General features: G+C 35.4%; 1 protein-coding gene across 1 annotated transcript in view; it reads left to right on the top strand.

Moving 5' to 3' along the window:
• Positions 1 to 23,412, top strand: part of LOC148948201 (atrial natriuretic peptide receptor 2-like) — a 95,525-nt gene that overhangs the window by 44,990 nt on the left and 27,123 nt on the right. The window contains exon 5 of the mRNA XM_089094579.1: positions 5,658 to 5,834. Coding sequence (XP_088950705.1) covers positions 5,658 to 5,834 — 177 coding nt within the window. The remainder of the gene's footprint in view (positions 1 to 5,657; positions 5,835 to 23,412) is intronic.

Below are 23,412 nucleotides of genomic sequence, written 5' to 3'. Positions count from 1 at the left end.
GTAGGGGTGTCGTATTGCTTCAAATTTAACACTAAACTTCAAAGAATTGGGGTAAACCTGGTCCAGGATAAAAACCATTGATTAAGCAACTAAACACGCTCCAAAAGATCCTAGAAAAAATAAATATAGAAACCGAATTTCTTTTAAAATTTTATATGTACCAAATGAGTAACATTTTCAAATGGGTTTGAATACTGTATTTCATGATCATTTCATGACAAGCTGTATGTATGTATAACTTTATTCCCCATCATAAATTTAAAAATACAACACTGACGGAATAGGAAGAAGTAAAAAGAAAAAGAAGCGAACAACTCCTATCAAATACAAAAAAAACAAAAAAACAATGAAGAACTGACAAGAAAATTATAAATAAGGGCAATGTTACTCTGGGAATCTTACACATGACCATCGGAAGACAATTTCAAGGGTATTTTCACCAATAATCTGCTTCTGGCATCTCTCGTTTCTTTTCTGCACCGCGGACGCTGGACTCCGTGCCGCAAGGATAGGAAGCTATTATAAGTCCGGAGAGACAGCCGTAGCAAATATGCATACTTATAAAAGCACATTCGTATATCATTAATATCCGTAGTACTAAGAAGAGACCGAATTCCCACAAGGGCGAGTGAATGCAGTACAACAAATGTATTATATAAACTAGCTGGGATACGATGGTTAAACTTCAACTTTATTGCAACTAGTAAACCTTATGCTTTTCTAAAATTCCTGGCAAAAATATTCTTCCATAAGTTGACGCGTGGCTCGAATATTTGACCCAATCGGTATACCAAGGTATGTCAGCGTATCTTTAATAATATGTTCATTATATGCTTCACATATGCCTCAATAGCATGTTCACCCAGCTGGTCATTTGTTGGGCAATGTGACTGGTGAATAAATACCAAGAATTCAGTTTTGCTTCCGTTAAACTGAAGACCAATATGTTTTATAATCGATATCGAGAATTTAAAAATCTTCATCAATTCCGAATGCTATTGTATTGATATCGAGGATGTCGTCCGAATAGATAACTAGCTAAACTTTATTATCTTTAAAAATAAGTGTGATTAGAACTTTCTTTTGTGGCACAATGTTACTATTATTAAACAGAGGCCTGAACAATCGGTTGCTATTTTCAATACCGAAAATGTTATATTTATGTATGAAATTAAAAAAAAAAAAATTTTCAACTGAAATTCAGGAGCAATGCTAAAACTTAAAACGAACAGAAATTATTCCACATATGAGGGTTTGCCTCCTTCCCATTATTTTACCTTTCGCACTAATTTCTCTTTAGCACTTTTGAAAAAAACCTCTTATTTTAATTAAACGGCCTTAGTGTTTCATGAGTCATTCTCTAAAGATTGGGACACAAAATCAAACTTTAGCGTAAAGATCAAGGTATTGTGAAGGGGACAACACCTCTCATATAAGGGATAATTTCTGTTCGTTTTAACTTTTAATGTTGCTTCTTACTTTCAATTGAAAAACCTTGTTTTTTTTATTATATTTCTAATCGTTTTTAAATTAATATCAGGAAATCCAGCTTGCCCTCCATGAATAATTAACTCCCACAGAAGAATCTCTTTGCGGAAAATCCCCCTCCCTCCCCCCAGCATAAAAGTATCCCCAAACCCATAAAATGTCTGTATACTTCCCAATAATAGATGCTATAAGTAAACAATGGGCAAATTTCATAACTTACCGCCCTTTCCCCAGGGGCTGTGGCGGGGGTAAGTTATCCTCTTTTTAGAAAAAGGAGTGTGGAAGGGAGGCTAGTTGCCCTCCAATCTTTTTGTTCGCTTAAAAAGGACACTAGAGCTTTTTATTTTCGCTCGTATGAGTTCTCTCCCGGTATTATAGGACCATTGGTTCGATACGAATAACCCAGGGGGAAAAACATCAAAAAACACGCACCCACGACCTTTCTTCTGGCACAAAATTCAATATCCCACATTTTTGCAGATGGGAGCTTAAAACCTCTGCAGTTGGTTTCTCTGATATATTGAATCTGATAGGGTGATTTCCATTTGGATTTTTGGTGGTGTTTCCCTTTTTTAAAAATCAGGCAAAGTTTCTCAGGCTCGTAGTTTTGGATGCTTAACATTAAACTTAAAGAATCTTATAGATTTGGAAAAGCATAAAAAGCGAATTCTTTTGATTTATCTATTGATATCAAAATTCTGTTTTTTAGAGTTTCGGTTACTATTGAACCAGTATTGAGCTATTTCTTTCGTTACCATGAACTGATTGATAAAATAAATTATATTTTATATTAAAAAACAAATTCAAGAAAAAAATATTAATTGAAAGAATGAGTATCCATGATAAAAATTATTTATAATCAGAGGAAAACTGCAGAAAAACAAAATACGGAAGGATCTTAGAGTAAAAACTGAAAACTGAACGACCTTTCCATAATCAAATAGGAAAATTTGGCTCAATTTTTTAGTTTGGTTTTGTTTCCTTCTTTTATTTTCTGTATATTTATTCTTTTGGTTCTGAAATTAAAAAATGTTATAAACTAATATATTATCAAATGCTGTTTTCTAAGTATTTTTAATAATTATATGTAGTGCAATCTGAAAAATATAGAAATTCCGGGTAAAGCATTAAGTAACTTAAACATCTAAGCTCCATAACGTAGATGGTAGTGTGAATTACCATTTGTTATCACTCTAAACAACTTAATTCATGCTATTATGTATGAATTTAAAGATAGAACTCCATAATTCATGATGAGGTAAAGCCGTTACCTTACCCCATCATGCCTTAAAACTTTCTGGTAGTTCCTATAATTTCCAATATTTTCCCATTAATCATCTGTTTTTTCCCTAAATTCCCCCTTTCTGCTGAAAAATGTCTGAAGATGCCGATTTTTCATTGTTAAGTATTAATAGATATTAATCAACAAGATACATAAGCAAGGCTTTAGTAAATAAATAAATAAAATAAAAAACTTCAACTGAAACTAAGGAGCAGTATCAAAACTTGAAACGAACATAAATCATTCCGTATATTAGGGGAAAACGAAGGAGGAATTAGGAGGGATCAAAGACATTTTCCAATTAAATAATAATACATCCCTAAATAAAGAACTGGGTGAGTACAGACTCAACACTTTGAACACAAATTTAAATATTGGAAATAGTTTAATGTACAATAAAACAAAATTAGAAGCCAATCAAAATAAACCCACTCCCAAAAGAAATGCAAGATTAGCAGTGCAAGAGCAAATATTGCAATAAAGAATTGTTCGAATTTTTAATGAATCCAGGTTGCTTGAATTAATAACTCTTTTTTTTTTTGCAAGTCTTGGTTAAACTTATGTAAGGTGAGGAAGCCTCGACTTAAGAAAAAGAAATCACTTTATTTTTTTAGTTAAAAATTTGTCTTATCGCTCTGATTTTTTAAGTAACTTTGTTTTCTTTTATTTGCTTTCACTGTATTTCGCTGATAACGGCTTTTGAATACATAGCCGAGATATTCAGTTAGATTATACAACTTTGTTATTCACTGTCTTCACAAATTCCTCATTATCTTCTCTCTTTTTGTATGTGAGGGAGGATGCCCCCTTCCTAACCCCTCACTGGTTACACAAAGTTTCTTAGCTCTTTAAAAGAACCTCTTATTCCATTTCAATGTATTTTAAAAGTTGTTCTTAAAGAATTGTGACAAAAATTCAAACTTTAGCCTAAAGAGCAAGGGGCTGAGGAAGGAAAGAGTTTGATACCATTAACTCTTGGATAAGAAAGTTATAGAAATGATTATTAACATAATTGAGGCTCAGGCCAGAAAGGCTAATTCCCTTCTAAGCAGAAGATATTTTCTTCTGAATCAAAACTCTATTTCATTTTGAAATCTAGTGTGTCATTAGAGATGAATATCCAGCATTTTTATTGGGGAGCAAGAGGGTCCATATCCGCATAATAAAGGGACATGGGATATATTATAATTTTTCCTCCACATTATTGGAGGGGGGGTGAATCTTCAGCCTTTTTTTTGGGGGGGGGGGGCAAGAGGGGTTCATATCCAGATAGTCAAGGGGAATGGAATATATAATAATTTTTCCTCCACATTATTGGGGGGAAGCAACTTCCCCCCCCCCCGAACGACGCCCCTGGGTGTCATGAATGCCTTCATTAAATAGCTAAAATGGCTTGAGTTTTCTTGTTTCTATCGCAAGTCGAATTTTATCTTTACTCTCCACATTTATATTGTTGATTTTATTTGTTAGATATATAGCCGAAAAACTCAATGAATGTATACTACAATTCACTGTCTTTGAAAATATTTCATTTCAATGTACTCTGTACTGTTCTTATAACGAGAAAATCCCATTTTTCTTATTCTTTCTTAGTAATACTTGAAAATAGATTTTCCCTTGTTTATAAGATTTATCCGTTTCTTCTAAATTAATTAGAGCGCTGCGTAGGTTTAGTTTATATAATACAAAATAGATGCCAGGCAATGGTTCAGTTAACTTTTAGATGTCTAAAAAGCTGGAGAGTGGTAATAAATAAAGAGAAATAAGTTGAGTAAAATAAGTAGAACTTTACAGAATGAATATTTTGCTCGTACAGATGGCCTCTTTATTTTATTGATTTTATTCTTGATAAAAATGGTCGGATTGTTCTAATGCCCAGACCTAACCATGATATGATGTAGGGCCTTTAAACCCCCGTGTATTGCAACCCATGTGTGTACTGACCTTTAAACCCCCGTATTTTGCAACCCCTCTGTCTAACTGTATATAAATGATTGTAAGTTGATTGGTAGACCCCGCTTTTTTCAGTTTTTCTTCTTAAGAATTAAGACGTTGAATTGCAATAAAAATTTTGGATATGATTTTTGAAAAAGAGAAGTACCTAGCGATTTTAGGAAAACCTTAATGAAACCACTGTGTAAGAAAGGTGATAAGAGTGAGTGTGGTGCCGACCAAATTTTCACTCTTAGGTTAATAATTGAGAAGTGCCTGGGTTATCAAACACCCTTGGTCCTCAGTTTTATAGATTATGAGCTAGCGTTCGACTCTGTTGATAGAAGACCTTTAGCAAAGGTTTTATCCTTGTATGGTATACCAGACAAATACATTAAAGTGATTAGTGCTATGTATGAGAATAATACTGCTGCAGTAAAGGTTGGAAATAAGGTTAGCAGCTGGTTTTGTATTAAATCAGGACTTAAGCAGGGTTGTGTTCTATCCCCCTGTATATGGATTATTTTGATGGATTTTGTCTTGAGGAGCATAGGAAAGGCAATGGGAGACCACAGAATCAAATGGGGAGGAAAAAGTATCTTGGACTTAGATTATGCTGATGATTTAAGCATCCTAGAGGAAAGTGTGAGCAAAACGAATGAATTTTTAGAGGTTTTGCTAGTTCAGGGTGCTAGAATAGGTTTGAAAATTAATGTTAAGAAGACTAAGTCACCATAGCTAGGAACAAGTGAAGATGAAAAGGTGACGTTGGGTAACTAAACGATTGATCAGGTGGACAGCTTCACTTACCTTGGTAGTATTATTAGTAAAAAAGCAGTGAAGATGTTAAAAGTAGAATAACCAAGGCTCAGGTTGTTTTTTCACAGTTAAAAAAAGTATGGAAGAACATGAAGATAAGTCTGACTTACTGATTTGCATTTATGTTTCATTGCAGATGAAGGATTTGAATCACGATCATTTGGTTCGATTTGTGGGTGCTTGTATTGACCCTCCCGAGCCTTGTATCTTGTCTGAATACTGTCCGAGGGGCTCACTTCAAGATATTCTTGAAAATGAAGAAATTAAACTTGATTGGATGTTCCGATACAGCCTACTCCATGACATTGTTAAGGTATTTATTCTTTTGATATGTCAAAAGTTAGGTTAGGTTAAATTAGGTTATAAATCTCAAAAATGGGGTAAAACCTTATCTAGCTTAACCTTACCTTACCTAACCTAACCGAACCTGACACCATCAAACCTTGAATAAAACTGAAAAACTTGACTGGCAACACTGACTAAATCCAAGAAGATAAAACGGTATCTCGGAAATTCATCGGTGAAAGTCGACAATCTTCTATTTCTGACATACAAGGTAACATATATCAAACAGTTCGTGGTAACGAACTGTAAGTAAGGAGCGACCCGGCTCAATAGTAACCGAAATTCTAAAAAACGGAATTTTGATACCAAGAGATATATCAGAAGAATCAAAATTGTATGCTGATTTCAAATATATAAGTTTCATCAAGTTTAGTCATACCCATCAAAAGTAACGTGCCTGAGAAAATGTGTCTTATTTCCGAAAAAAGGGGGAAACAACCCCTTAAAAGTCATAAAACTCCAATTAAAGTCATACCATCAGATTCAGCGTTTCAGAGAACCCTACTATAGAGGTTTCAAGCTCCTATCTGCAAAAATATGGAATCTTGTATTTTTTGCCAGAAGAAATATCACGGATTATTATCGCGTGTTTATTTATTTTTTTATTTTTTATTTTTTTCCAGGGGTAATCATATCGATCCAGTAGTCCTAGAATATCATGAGAGGGCTCATTCGAACGGAAATTAAAAGTTCTAGTGCCCGATTTAAGTGACCAAAAAAAATTGGAGGGTAACTAGGCACTCTCCAACGCTCATTTTTTTTCCGAAGTCACCCAATCAAAATTTTGAGATAGCCATTTTGTTCAACATAGTCGAAAATATAATTAATATGTCTTTGAGGATGACTTAATCTCCCACAGCTCCCGGGGAAAGGGCTGCAAGTTATAAACTTTGCCCATTGTTTATATATAGTTATTGGTTATTGGGAAGTATACAGGTGTTTTCAGGAGGAATTTTTTTCTAGTGGGGGGTCGGGGTTGGAGTAGAGGCTACGGGAGGAACTTTCCATGGAGGATGTTTCCTTGGGGATAGGAACATTTCCATGAATTTCCAGATTTCCCATTATTATTCAAAAAACGATCAGAAATTAAATAAAAAAACTAAATAAAAATTAAATAAAAAATTTTTCAACTGAAAATAACGAGCAACATTAAAACTTAAAACGAACAGAAATTATGACGTATATGAGGGGGTTTGCCCCCTAGTCAATACCTCGCTCTTTACGCTAAAGCTTTTTAGTACTTTCAAAAGAGCTATCTATTCTAATTAACCGGCTTTTGTGATTCAGGGGTTTCTGATTCGAACAAAATTCGAACTTTAGCGTAAAGAGCGAGGTATTGACAAGGGAGCGAACTCTCTAATATACGTAATAAAAACATACGAATATAGAAATTCGTTACGTAAGTTAATTCGTAAGTTACGTCAGAATAAAATTTTGAGAAAGCCAATTACCCCCAAAAAAAGGAAAATTAATATGCGAATTTCGGTTTAATTATTCATAACGGTGAGCCAAAATCAAAGCTGCATTAATTCAAAAACGTTCAGAAATTAACTAAAAAAACAAATTTTTTTAACTGAAAGTAAGGAGCGACATTAAGACTTAAAACGAACAGAAATTATGCCATATATGAAAGGGGTTGTCCCCTCCTCAACGCCTCACTCTTTACGCTAAATTTTGATTCGGTCTTACAACTTTATTTTTTAAAACAATAAAACACTTTAGTGTAAAGAGCAAGGCGTTGAGGAGGGAACAGCCCCTTTCATATACGGAATAATTACTGTTCGTTTCAAGTTTTAATGTCACTTCTTACTTTCAGTTAAAAGAACTTGTTTTTTTTAGTTAACAATATTCTAAAATCAACATATTCTAATAAAATCCATATTCTAAGAACTTCGGTTGGCCAGTAGAATTCAATTCAGTTCTGGAAATTCGTTGATAAAAAAAAAACCCATCACTTCTTATGCACTTAAAAAAAAAAAAACGAACAGGTAAAAAAAAACATAAAATAATCCAACATGCAGATACCATTGCAGTAGACGACCGAATTGGGTCAAAAAAGGATATTTGCAAAAAACAGAAAAGTTTCGTAATATAATCTTTTGCCCAAGTTTTGGATCAAGTGTTCCTATGAGAAAGCAAAGAGAGAGATGAGAGGAGCAAATGAAACCTGTGCTGCTAGTTTTTCTAATTTTCAGCGTTTAATAGCCAATTGGAATTGTCGAATTGCATTCAAAAGCACTTTTTTTAAACACATTATAATTTATTATTTGCTTATTATCCTTTGAGCTCATGAGGCTGCAATTCACCCTTTTACCGATAGACAATTTGTGAAATATTTATCTGTTAGTATATGAAACTAACATTTTCGGTTATTTTCAAAGGTTCTATCGGTTTACAATGTTTTTGATTTTTTTTTTTCGGTGAAAAATTCGTTTTGATTTTCCAACTGTGAGTAGAAAGCTATCTTATAGTCCCATCCCTCACCCCTGCTGCCATCTACAATTTAGTTTAATGCTGACGGGACTCCTAATATGGGCATAGAGTCCCTAGGGAGAACACGTGGCTAATGGGGTCAATGACCTCTTTTTCCAAGGTCGATTTGCTTGTTGTTGTTTTGGCCAAGTGCACGCTCGAGGTGAATGTCAAGGTGTCCATAAATAGGAAACAGTATTTGATGTTGTTGTTGTTTTGGCCAAGTGCACGCTCGAGGCGAATGTCAAGGTGTCCAGGAATAGGAAACAGTATTTGATGTTGTTGTTGTTTTGAGCAAGTTCATGATCGAAGCGATTTTTATGAGTTTCCAGAAATATGAAACAGTTAGTTCACGTGTTTCCTTCTCAGCCAATCAGAGGGCTTGCTTGCATACAAATTCGCCCTTGAGATTTCGTATATATAGAACATGTATTATGATTAAGTTATCTGAAAGTATTGTGACACAATGGATAAAACAACTGACATAAATGATGAGCTTGAAGCATTGGCAGCCACAATTAGCAATGTGAGTAAATTTTAATTTTTATTTTCAAAATAAAATTATTTTCACTGATCGCCCTCCAGTATATCTAAGTCCCCCCCCCCGATGCTATCTTTATACTCGATAGAAAACATAAAATTTGTTATTTTTACCCTCAAAAACCTAACCCCTCCCCATTGTTTTACAATGATAATTATTTTTTCGTTAAATTTATACAATTTTGGCTATTCTATATCCTAGCTAAAAGCGACCACTGACTTCCGTCAATTCTTAAAGCATTAGGCCGTTCTGTTCTGAAATAATGCTCTGCGCGAGGTTAAAATTAGCCGTCATCCTTTTCCTGTGTGTTGACAATGGGGGTGGCCAAGTCAAAGGAATTGTTTCTCTGTCAAAATTAAAACACTTTTTCAGACAATTGAAATAATTTAGCTCATGCCTATACAATTTCTATTTGGAGAAGTGAAACGGATTTTTTTCAAGCTTTCTTTCGATAAAGTTTCTTTTATATTCCCAGGAGGGGGGCGTGAAAACTATGGTTTTTAACTTTGATATGCAAGGCTAGAAAGAAAAGTCTTTAGGAGTTGCATGATGCTTATATTATGCGTAAATTGAATTGCATTTAACCTATGTTTGCAAAATTTAGACCTATAGGATGCTGGGTTAACGATCTTTTTTTTATCTAATTTAAAGCATATAGACTGGAGCATTTAATTTTTTTCTAAATGGTAAAAATAGAAACATTGATTTATATCCTAAGGCTATAGACTACTTATTGTCATTATTTTTTTTTCACAAGTTGTGTAATAAAAACATTTGATTTCTGAGTTTAGTATATTTTTACATTTAGCTTTACTGAAAATGCTGGTGTAGGGGGCTTTCTTAGTGATTAATGCTTTTCTAGACAAAATTATATGGATGAGGGTACTAATTTTCTTTCTGTAAAAAAGGGGGAAATTATTTTCGATACTAACTTTTTTCTCTTCTTTAAGGCAAATTGTGAAGAATCCCCCTCGCCACCCAGTAAGAGAGCAAGGGGTAAGGCAAATTGTGAAGAATGCACGTCGCCTCCCAGTAGGAGGGCTAGGGTTGAAGATAAAACCCATGTGAGGGAGTCAGTTATACAATATGGCCGCTGTCCGATGCCTTCTAGATCTACACTGCCTGCCCAAGCTTCATCTGCACAGGCAACAATACAGCCAGGCCGAAAACCCAAAAGAAAGTGGATGGATGCTTTCAATGCCACAGTTGCGGAAAATTGTGTGGTAGCTTACCCGTCATCCTCGTATCCTACATTATCGAGGGTCTCAGGAACTATACAAAATCATGAGGTTGCCCTCGAACACATGCTACCTGGACCATCCGGCACCCAAGTGCAGCCAGGATTTGCAAATGTGATTATTTTTCCTACCTATCTTATAGAAATAGATATCTATTTCTTCCAATGTCTTTTAGTCTTTTCTTTTCACTATTTTTCAACACTATGTAAAAGTGTATCTGAGAGATATTAAAATATTAACCCCGCGCCCCCAACCATTGTTTTAAATTTCTCTGCTCCCCCCCCCAAAAAAAATTCTTTATACATTGCTTGAAAATATACACTTTTTTCTAATACGTAAACCTCAGCCTCCCTCCTCTCACCATTCATCACCGTTTAATTTTTTCAATTGAAGTTATTGCTCAAAATTGTCTTTTCACCTTGTTGTGTTTAAAATTATCAAAATGAACTGGCTCTCCTTTGCGGTAAAAGCTATAGTATTTGGCAGGAGTCCTATGATCAAATAAAAGAAATTGCCACAGCCATACCAATACAATTCATACGGGGACTTGATGTTTTCAATAGTATTGAATCGAACTCTTGGTTGATTATTGATGATTTGGCTGAATCCATTGAACAGATCTCACAGGAAATGTTGCAACAGTTCACCGTACACTTCCACCATGACCACATTTCCATAACCCTAGTTCTACACAATCTGTTTCATCAGAGCAAATGTATGGGAACCCTTGCTTTGAATTGCACTATCTATATTATCTATCGAGATGTTCGTGATTCTAGCTCGCTCATAACTCTCAATAAACACATATACCCCGGCACCCCTAGATTTCTGTTGTCAGCGTACACTAAGGCGACTAATAAACCCTGCAGTTACATATTTCTGGATCTTAATCAGAGCACACCCGAGGATCTACGTGTAGTCATCGACATTTTCAACAATTAAATTACAGTATATCTTCCGGTGAACAGTAGAAAAGACTATTAGTTGGCGTTATGACGCTAAAGAAACTACACTAACAACGGCATTTATTTTCCGTTTTAAGTACTTCAAAACCCTTCCTTAGGAAGGCCATACTCAAACATGGTTTTGACCATGATTTCATTAATCTAATATCTAAACTTTGTTTAAATTTAACTGAGGGCAATGTTCAACTGCCATATGGTTTTAGACAACAGACAAAGAAACATCGTTCCACTGTACGCGCCTTGGATTGTAAAAACAAGGGAAAAATTTTTAAAAGAAAACGGCTCCTTCAAGCAGGTGGTAGCTTTTTCACACTTTTACTGCCAATAATTGCAGGACGGGTAAACAGTTTTCTCTAGAGAATGGCTAAACCCTATAAATTGACACCATTTGAACTTGTCCTCTCGCGCTTCGAACATTTTGAAGACAATCTAAGCGAATTCATTAACGATGAGAATATTGCTGATGACAAAAAACTGATTTTACTTCAAGATGCATTGCGACGGGTGGACAAACATAGACCTTATCGTGAGAGACCCACCGACGCCGCCACCGCCGCTGATCCCTCTAAACAGGAAACATCTATTCAAGATTCTGCAGCAGCATCAAAGGAGAAGGATTTGAATTCAATTGTATCGAAAATTGGAAACCTATTGCCACTCACCTATCGTGAACAGAGTAAAAGAGTATTATCATATCTCATGTTGGAAACTGGTGGTGATCAAGTTCAAGTCGAAAGCACAGAGAAGCAAATTATAATTCAGGGAAAAAGTTATAATATATTTGATTTAATTTGCGATGTGGTTACGAATCGTAAAGGAATTTTATCCTTTGACAATAAAATATACACCTTTCTAAGTGTATCAAACTTTCCCAAAAGTCTTATTGGCAATAAGCAAATTCTAAAGAAACTAAGAGAATATAGTCCTCCAACAGCACCAACACCACCATTTAAAAAAGAAGAAGAAGATTCAATATTTGAAAATACTAGCAACAGCAGCAATGATTTTACAACACCTGTAGCTGCTAGTCAAAAGAGAAAACGAATTGATTCACCCTCCAGTGTACAAAAGGGGAGTGGACATTACACCACGTGTTTGCGTTCAAAATGGATGAAGTTCTGAAAGGTATTTATGAAAATATTGGTGAAGCGGGAAGTTTAAGTTCTCCCAAAACGCTTTCTAAAGTTGTCTCCGGCCCCACATTGAAAAAAGCAAAATAGTATCTAGAGAATGAACCAATTTATACACTGCACCGGAATCACAGGCTTCGCAGCAAACAATATCGACAAACTAAAGCCTTTTTCCCTCTGCATATAATGGAAACGGATCTTTTAACTTTAGACGCACTTCAACAGCATCACAATGCACCCTTTAAATATATTCTGGTGGCAATCAGTGTCTTTAGTCGCTATGCCTATGCCATTCCATTGTGATCAAAGAGAGGTGTTGAAGTTGCTCGGGCCATTGAAACTATTCTTGAACAGGATTTGTATAGAAAAATTCAATCGGATCGTGGCAGTGAATTTGTTAATCCCCATGTGCAAAAGGTTCCATTGAAATATAATACAACACTTTATCATAGTTACAACCCGATAAAGGCTGCATTGGCTGAACCATTAATAAGAACGATTCGTCTATTAATTTCAAGATATTGTACCCTGAAAATACACCTGCTTTTATTCATGATTTAGATAAAATCATGCGGATATACAACCATCGATCTCATTGATCTCTGTTCAACTCAATCCCTTGGGATGTTCACTGCAGTGAAAATACATTTGATGCTTTTCTAAATCAATATTCCAATGGTGAAAAAGAAAGAAAAAATGTGAAGAAGAAATTCAATGTTGGTGATACTGTTCGAATTAACAGAACCACCAATATCTTTGAAAAGGGGAATTATTTATGGAGCACTGAATTTTTTAATGTGTCCAAAATCATGGACACCGAACCCACTCAATATCAAAAACGAAGCACCAAATATGACAATACTGTTAGTGTATTTTATGAATATGAACTGCAAAAAGTTTGAAACACTAGTGAAATTTATCAAATTGAAAAGATATAAAATAGTCGCACTCATAGGGGCAAGAAACATTTGCTTGTTCACTGGCTAGGATACAACTCGGATTTTGATTCTTGGGTCAGTGCTGAAGACATTAACAATGCCCAATGATTTCTATGTGACTTTCATGTACATTTTTTCTGATCCTCTATACAATGAGTTGAATATAACAAGTTAATTTTAGACGAAACTCTCCCCCACCATCAAATTCGACGGAAAGTATGAAGTGGCTCTTGTCGACTGTATTCTCAAAAATACCTACGACATCCTGAGAAAGGATCATAAATATGAAATAAAAATTAGACCCTATGATTAGCGATCTCAATACCCCTCAAGTGATCCATAAAAAATTCAAAAAACCAAAGGATTGAATAATCCGTGCGCTAAATGGCCCTACAAGGTACTCACCTGAAGAAACGTTATATGACGAACCCTCCAGAAGATAATCTTTGTTCGTAAAAAAGGAGCTTTCTACGTCAACTATTCAAAGGAAAGGGGTCATATCTATATTTGGTCATCAATTTCCGGCTACAAGGTAATTATCAACGATAATCTAAAGAATATTCTCCATTTTATGCTCAATATACTCAACGGTAGATCTGCCGGACACTATCCTTTTAAAGTTTCGGACGATCCTATTGCCGTTTCCTCGGACACCTGCATATTTATCTACGCTTAGTTTGCGGAAACATATTTAGACTGGCATTCTATTGTCTCCTTCATATGAGTTCTGGAACGAAAAACCAATCAAGAACATATTCATCACTACAATATAAAGCATCTTCAGTATATTCCCGTAAACACTTCCTATTTGGAACTCTGTCAGTTAACACTAAGAACCGAATTGGGTGATCCCATAGCAATTTCAAAAGGTTTGGCTGTGATTACATGCCATTTTCGTCCCATCGTTCAACAGCAAGATGTGTAATAAAAAAAGTGGTATTCACTTGTCCTGATATTGACTGCTATGTTAATACTCTTGGACCAAGACAACAGGGCAATGGAATGGACTATTACAAAGGTCGCTCGTCACTGTCTGGCTACGGTCTTGGCAGTTGGTTTGCTAAGCTGTTTCGCTCTTCACTACCACTGGCTAGAAAATATCTTGTACCGGCTGCAACAGATTTTGCATCCTCTACACTATACGATTGGGGCTCTGGCAAGGATTTAAAAAAAAGTGCTATGGAAAATCTTAGGTCCAGTGCGTGAACCCTTGGCGAAAGATTAAAACAAAATCGTAAAGGCTTAAAAAGGTCAAAAAACAATGCATCACTCATCAGTCTCCACTCAGGTCGGAAACGAAAGACATCATCATCCCTCTTGTCAAAGAAAAGAAGGAAAAAGCCGACGCGTAGTGTAAACAGAAGAAGAAGCTCCAGGAAGAAAATTGTTAGATCGAAACTAGATTTCTTCTCCTAAGATGTCCTACCTGCCGCATAAGGAATCTCAACCTTCAATCACCGCCTCATTGGATCTATTCAATGCAGAAAATGTTGATGTGAGTGTCAAGCGTGGATACTATGAACAATTTTATCCACAACAACCCCTCTCCGATAATATCCACTTTCAAATTTATTCCAATGAAGTCTACTTTATGGACATGTCTTCAACATTTATAGATTTACAAATGAAAGTCCGGAAATCCGATAATACAATGCCAATTCATACCGATTGAATATCATATGAAAATTGTATATTACATAATCTATTTCGTCAAATTAGTGTCTACATCAATGGCACGCTGGTGAGCACAAGCAACAATCTCTCAAATTATACAAGCTATATGCAATTCATGCTGATGACACCCAAGTCAAACAAGGAATTGAGAGGCACCTCCAATGGATATGAATATATTACTAATGCTGATAGTAGAAATGCACTTAAAAATGCTACAACTAGTGAATTACATGTAGTTGGAAAACTATATAATGAAATATTTAATATACCCCAATGGCTGCCGCCCAATTTTAAAGTGGATATAAAATTAACGCTTGCACCATCTAATTTCATATTGAGAAAAGAACTTGCTGCCAATCCTGATGTAAGTCTCTCCCTCACCTCGGCAATACTTCATGTACGCAAACAACAGGTCATGAGTTCTTTTGCTTTGGCAGTGGAAAAACTGAGAGCCAATGGAAATAATATTAAACTACTTGTTCCTCATACAATCACCAATCAACGTTATATTGCCATGGGCTCACGCACCTACACCGATTCATCCTTTATCAATGGTGAAATTCCGTCAAAACTCGCTTTGGCATTTGTAAAAAGCGCCAGTGCAATAGGATCGTGGACTGAATGTCCACATATATTTGAGATGTTTGGACTTTCATCTCTTGTGTGCAAAGTAAACAGTATCCCACTCTAAAATCTATCCTTTGATAAATCCTAGAGAACATTGTACGAGTTGACCATGCAAACCCTAGATCATGACTCGCAACTATTTGAAAATGATATAACCGAAGATATGTTTGCTAAAACACATGGTATCATTGTACTGGATTTGTCTGGCACACAGGATATGAGTATAGTACGTACGGAGAGTGTGCGTTTAGAGTGTACATTTGCCGACCCATTGGCTGAGAGTATTGCACTAATCTCACTAAATCAATATGAAACCTATTGGAGAATCACTCCCGAAGGCAGTGTTCTACTAGACTTGGCACCATGAACACCAGTCAAATAATCTTTGTATTTAATATGGACCCCTACATGTCCCAGTACAAATCCTATTGTCTACCCTCGGACTTTCTTGGAAAAATTCAAAGTGTCAACGATACCTTGATTATTGTTAATAGCAGTCCGTCGAATGTGCTGACGGGTCATTGGCTGTGCATCTTTCAAACAATGAAGACGATTGAATTTTTTGACCCTCTTGGTCTACCCTATACATTCTACACACCCCACATCAGCAACTATATTGAGAGCAGTGGGAAAACTATTATTCAAAATCGAAAGAGGGTGCAGGATCTAACAACTAAAAGCTGTGGCTTCCAAGCACTACTATATTTTGTGTTCCGATGTCGGGGCTATACTTACAAGCAGTTTCTCCACATTTATGGTGACAATCCACGTCTGAACGACTTTCTAGTGGAAAATATGCTCTCAGACCTATACAGTATTGATATCAGTGCCCTAAGAGTAAATTACTTTACAAATGTTTGTGAATTTTTTTATTAATAAATGCATATATATACAACAATGTCTTTAAGTCTTCATTTTAGATTTCTTCTCCTTCGTTGTAGAGGCAACGATCTTGTACCACTAATGTCTGTAAATCATTTGGATTCACTTTATATTGATCTTGATTGACTGCAAATTCAGGGTCACTTGTTCTACAGTACAATGTAACTTCACTCTTGTCATATCTCTTTGTATAGTCAATGATACTATTTGCGTTCATATTATGAAATTCACGTGTTTCAATCAGTCTATTTAAAGCAATATCACAAACAACGTTTTCAACGGGTAAATCACATTCAATAACAGTTGAATAAAAATCCATAAACTTCTTGTCATAATATCTTATGTCGTCACGACGGAGAAAAAGACATCAGATTGTATTGTTGCTCAAATAGTAGAGTCGTAGACCAATCTCCTCCTTTCAGAATAATTTAAATCCACGACGATACCAATCTCGTAGAAAAAAACTAAAATCACGTTTATGATTCTTTCAAATCATAGCAGGGTAAGTATTCTCCCACTGATCACATTTATCATAGTGACAATTGGAGCACAGGTGTCCTCTAGGGTGAGAGTCACACACCTCCTCAAGACATGAATTACATCCTTCAATTTGTACTGCATAGCCTCTATGTAATTTATAAGGATTACATAATTTGCACTTTTCACTATAGTCATCAATAATTTTACAATTCTCACATTGAATCCAACTGCCAAGAGTGTACATGCACAATGGACAAGTATAGAACATTTTTTTTGGTTTCCAATGTCAACTCTCTCACAGCTAAAACGAAACTGATCGTTCCTGCCGATGGATAAATTCAGTGTGGGGAATAGGGGGAGGAGTAGCTGTGACGTTACCTCTTTCGAATGGCGGGGGAGCCATCTACACTGAATCCATTGGCAATGTTTTCAAAAGTATATCCACGATATGATTCTGCTTTGTTCCAATTAATATATCAATAAATTGACTATAAGCATTTGAATCACATTTTAAAAGTTTCATTCAATAGTACAATAGTACAGTCCTGATTATATTGTCAAGTGTTCCCTGACGAGAGAATATCCGGCGTTGAAGAGATAACTCGAGAAAATAGTCATCCTAAATCAAATGTTTTACCATAAACACTAGATTTGATCTAATTCTCTGTTTCTCAAATTTATTCGTTTTTCAATCTTTTCACTCTGACTGCTGACTCTAGATTGACCATGATTCACTAGCCCTAACCATAAAAGAAATGGGACATTTTCGATTTAAAAACAATTTTGTTGAATAATTACAACAACAACAATAATACTATGCATGTACATTTAGCGATACAGTTTTTTGTCTTCGATATGTTTCACTAACGCACTTAAAGCATATTGAAGTCTATTCACGTGTGCTATATCAACTTTTGCAGCGAAACATAATTGATCCTCCATTTTAAATTTTCTCAAGGATATCACATATCTTGCATATACTTCATCCCATTCCAGACAAAGCCGTTATCCTCTCGTGATTTCCACCGCAATGTTTGGTGCTCTTGTATTATTGCCATCAACTCCACTATCAACTTCTAAGAGGGTAAACATTCCACTCGTCATCAACACACAAATATACATCCAAATGAGTAAAGTCAAACTGTTCTTCTTCTCACTCCTTTGAATTCTATTCACAGACTAATAAAACTGTAGCAAAATCCTTTGCTCATATTCCCTCCGTCGCTAATATTTAACCAGCCCTCTGATTGGTTGAGAAGGGGTATCTAACCGACTCGCTGATTGGCTGAGAAGGAAACACGTGATCTAACTGTTTTCTATTTCTGGAAACTCTTAACATTCACCTCGAGCGTGCACATGCACAGAACAACAACAACATCAAATACTTTTTCCTATTTCTGGACACCTTGACATTTGCCTCGAGCATGCACTTTGCCAAAACAACAACAACAACAAATACTGTTTCCTATTTCTTGACACCTTGACATTCGCCTCGAGCTTGCACTTGGCCAAAACAACAACCTCAGCAAATCGACCTTGGAAAAAGAGGTCATTGACCCCATTAACCACGTGTTCTCCCTAGGGACTCTATGCCCATATTAGGAGTCCCGTCAGCATTAAACTAAATTGTAGATGGCAGCAGGGGTGAGGCATGGGACTATAAGATAGCTTTCTACTACTGTGTTCGATAGAACACGACTATCTGCTTATTCAATAAGTTATTGCAATTAATTGTTATCAAACAGTTCGTGGTAACGAACTGTAAGTAAGGAGCGACGCAGCTCAATAGTAACCGAAACTAAAAAGCGCAATTTTGATACCGATAGATATATAAAAACAATTGACTTACTACGTGAATTCCAAATATATAAGTTTCATTAAGTCTAGTGTTACACATCAAAGGCTACGAGCCTGAGACTGTTTACCTGATTTTCAAAAAGGGGGAAACTCCCACTAAAAGTCGAAAATCTTAATGAAAATCAAACTATCAGGTTTAGCGTATCAGATAACCTTATTTCAATGGTTTCAACCTCCTATCTGCAAAAATGTGAGATATTCTATTTTTTGCCGGAAGAAAGATCATGGATGCTTGTTGATTTGTTTTTTTTTCAGGGGTGTCCGTATCAACCCAGTGGTCCTAGAATATTGGAAGAGGGCTCATTCAAACTGAAAATAAAAGTTCTAGTGACCTTTTTAAGTGACCAAAAGGAATGGAGGACAACTAGGCCCTCTCCCCTGCCCATTTTCCCCCAAAATCATCCGATCAAAATTTTGAGATAGTCATTTTGTTCATCATAGTTGAAAGTCCCAATAACTATGCTTTAGTATATACATGCTCCCTGGGGAAACCCCCGCGGACCCTGGGGAAAGGTCTTTAAGTTAAAAAATTTTACCATTGTTTACGCATTGTATTTGTTATCGGGAAGTATGAATTTGTTATCTGGGAGTTTTTCCACGGGGTAATTTTCCACGGGGAGGGAAATTTCCGGGGGGTGAACTTGTCAGAGGAAGTTTTATATTGGAGGATTTTGCCAGTATTCCTATACAAAATTCTTTTTTTCCGTGGAGGTGGGGCCAGATTCCTGACTTTATTTAAAACGATTAAAAATTAAATAAAAAAACAAGTTTTTTCAACTGAAAGTAAGGAACAACACTAAAACTTAAAACGAACAGAAATTTTTACCTATATGAAGGGGGTTGCCCCCTCCTCACCACCTCAATCTTTACACTAAAGTTTGAAATTTGTCCCAATTCTCCAAGAACGATTGCTGAAACACGGGTCGTTTAGTTAGAACAATAAAGAGCTTTTTTTAAAAGTACTAAAATAGTACTCAAAGTGATTTGAGGAAAACACACATGTGTACGTGTTTACCCCAAATTATTCAAAGCCTCACTCGTTACTCTTTTCGAAGAAGTCCCAGTTTCTTTTAAATCCTTCCTTACATCCTCATCCAGTCCCATTTGGGGATGAACCCATATGGAAGTTTGACCCCAGAAGAACGGTCCATTCTAAAGTTTAGCCCACTATAATATTTAAATCGATTGCTGTATTAACAATATTAGTGATACCAATAAATTTCATATTCCCCATGTTCGTCAGGCCTATGAGCCAGCTGCAAGCCATCGTTTCTTGGGCATGTTTTAAACATTGAGACACTATTCCTTTTTTTTTTTTTTTTTTTTTACCTAAGCTTGTCTTTACCTGCTGTGAGAGAAAAATATCTAATACCTTAAAATTCTGGAGTGAGTAGAATTACTTACTGCACTGCTGCAGTACTAACTTACTTAGTTAAGTACTGCTGCAGTACTTACTTACTTACTGCAGTGAGTGAGTAGAAAACTAACACCTTAAAATATCTCACATGTGAGTAGTCAAATATCATAGTAATTCTCTTTGTATTTTGATGCAGCCCTTTTCCAATGCAACTATTTCAAGTTAAATATTTTCAGGAGTTTCCCGGATTTTTGATGAGATGAGCAGATCTGTCAGTTGCATTGGAGGTACATATAAGTATAAATGAGCGACAGAAAAAATGGAATTAAAGAATTTCTTTTTCTTGTCCAAATTTTTTTTTTTTTTTATTAAATTTTAATTCTTCACACACTCAGGCCAAATTTTTAAATCAGTTTTTCTTTGATACTTACGGTTCAAAAACACCAGTGGAAAGAGAAATACGGCGCAAATCATATGCCCCTGAGGAATATGAACTTTCCAGGTCTCGCAAAAACCTTTAAGTGAGAACTTAAAAGCTTATTTTAATACTGCTTTTGATTTATTAGCAGTAAGAGAGAAAAAAAAGTATCTCTTACCCTTTGTTCCCACAGACACGCTCGACATACAATTAATTGAGTTTAACAGTAATTCTGCCGTATCGTGATGCCACTCTTTTTGAGTGGCAACTCAACAGTGACGAAAATACCTAGAAGTATAAAATAAATTACACTGTTGAACAGAATGAAGGGGTTCGTTCTTGCAGTGGAAATTTATTTTATAAGAAAAAAGTATATTTGAACTCTATTAGCACATTGAAGACGAAATATCTAAATAATTATTTTCTTTAAAAATTGCGCCTCTGGTGGCACCAATTCACAAAAATGTAAAAAGGTAAGGGCTTATCTCAATTTTCTAAATGAAATTACGAAAACAAATATTTCTCAAAATATAAAGCGGGTAGTTTTCCCTATAAAAACACAAGAGGAAATGGAAATGCAACACAAACCAAATGCTGCTGAAACATGTAAATTTTGCAAGCCTGAAAATATTTGGAAGCAGGAACTAAAAACTTACTTCAGTATTCGTTTCGTCTTAATCAGCAATAATAGAAAACATTTCTCCTGCTCTCCAAGGATCACGTCAGCCAAATTAGATCAATTCCTACTGATGGTTGATTAAATTGCTACAAATAGCTTTGGTTGGGAAACTGTTTATCAATCCCCTGGATTTGCTGCAAAGTAAGTTTCTAAGTAGTTCAATTACATGGATGCCAAATGTGAGTGGGATTTCATCATTTCCTCAAACAGGAAAGTAATTACCTTTCCAGAAAAGGAAAAGTCAAAGGTACTCACCAGTGGTCAAGAAATTACCTCTTCAACTTTAAAGGAGAGTAAAAATTAAATCTGATTGCTTGAATTAGTTAAATGGATGCTTGCACAACTATCTATAATTTAACTGATAAGGAAATTTGGGATCCCATTTTTAATGAAAAAAGCCTTCATATGTAGTTAGGGAGTTTAGGGTAGCAGTGGGTTTGAAATAAAAATAGGAACGTAGATTCAGCAAAAAAATGAGGTAAAAACACATGGCACCGAACAGATTAAGAAGGCGTAGCTTCCCTTTGAAAGTGTTGCTATCTTTGGGAACTGGCATGTTGCTAATGATCACAGTACAAATATATAAACAGTAGCGAAAATTTACATATTCTTCGTTAAAGATTTTTGGGACACATCAGGCGCACTCCTTTCTTCATGACTCCACCTTCTTTAATATTCGTACTGCGGTAACAACTGAAGCTATTGCCTTGACACAAAGGGAAACTTCCCTTTCCGCGTGCTTTACTGTGTCCCATTTCGGAACCAAAATTTTGCTATTGTTTAATATTTATGATGTGGTGAATGATTGAATTTTTACGGACGCAAAGGGTTAAGAAATTTGACTGATTAGTTTTGTTTATTCATTTTCATGGTTCATTGTGGCAACGCTGACAAAAACGTAACACTTCCCTGAAAACTTTACAATCTTGAAATAGTCAAAGAAAAATCAAAGAAATTCATGGTTTTCAAATAGGATAGACCCAATATTGGACAAGGGGGTAAATTTTGTTTTTACTTTGATATACTTGGTGGTTCAAGAAATAGTGAAAGAACTTAGAGGCGTCTCAATATTTTTCGTCTGATTGCTTGAATAAGTTAAATGGATGCTTGCACAGCTATTTATATTTTAACAGATAAGGAAATTTGGGATCCCATTTTTAAAGAAAAAACCTTCATATATAGTTAGGAAGTTTAGGGTAGCAGTGGGTTTGAAATAAAAAGGGAACGTGGATTCAGCAAAAAAAAAAAAAAAAAAAGCTAAAAACAGATGGCATCGAACAGATTAAGAAGGTGTAGCTTCCCTTTGAAGGTGTTGTTATCTTTGGGAATTGGCATATTGCTAATGATCAAAGTCCAAATATATAAACAGTAGCGAAAGTTTACATACTCTTCGTTAAAGGTATAAAAAAAAATTTGTATTTTTATATTTAAAAAAACATTTTATTCCCAATTTATAAGCATATGCAAAGAAAACTACAAAACGAATAACTGCCTTTGTTGATCTTGCTTGCCCTTCTGTATATTGTTGATGACTATTTAATTCTCATCATGTTACAACATGATTATAATATAATTTCACACTATTATAAGATATAATAACACCTTTGACCATCATAAGGACTCTGTCCACATAGTAGTGCACCCCTTTGAGTTTTTTCTGGCTTTTTGAGGTTTCCCTTATATTGTTCAAAGGGTCAATATTTTCAGATTTTATTTTTCTATAAGAAATGTGATGAAAAACCAAATTTTTTCCATAGAAATAACTTTTTATGAAATGTTTTTTATCTGTACAGATATCTATTATTGCTGCGTTTTTATTATCACAAAAGCTAAGAATGAGAAAGGCAATCATCTAGAATATCCCTTCTGGATTATCTTTTCAAAGTGGCCACTTTCTGATCAAACAGTTCGTGGTAACGAACTGTAAGTAAGGAGCGACCCGGCTCAATGGTAACCGAAACTCTAGAAAACGGGTTTTTGATACCAATAGATATATCAAAAGAATCAAATTTCAATGCTGATTTCAAATATATAACTTTCGTCAAGTTTAGTGCTACCCATCAAAAGTTACGCGCCTGAGAAAATTTGGGTGATTTTCAAAAAAAGGGGGAAAGACCCCCTAAAAGTTATAGAACCTTAATGAAAATCACACCATCATATTCAGCGTATCAGAGAACACTACTGTAGAGGTTTCAAGCTCCTATCTACAAAAATGTGGAATTTTGCATTTTTTGCCAGAAGAAAGATCACGGATGCGTGTTTATTTGTTTGTTTGTTTTCATTGTTTT

The sequence above is a fragment of the Artemia sp. Qi Xiang Cuo genome, chromosome 9, assembly GCF_049724085.1.
Source record: "Artemia sp. Qi Xiang Cuo chromosome 9, ASM4972408v1, whole genome shotgun sequence".
Taxonomy (NCBI): domain Eukaryota; kingdom Metazoa; phylum Arthropoda; class Branchiopoda; order Anostraca; family Artemiidae; genus Artemia; species Artemia sp. Qi Xiang Cuo.
The sequence above is the reverse complement of the archived record's forward strand: the minus strand, read 5'-3'. Positions and strand labels throughout refer to the sequence as shown.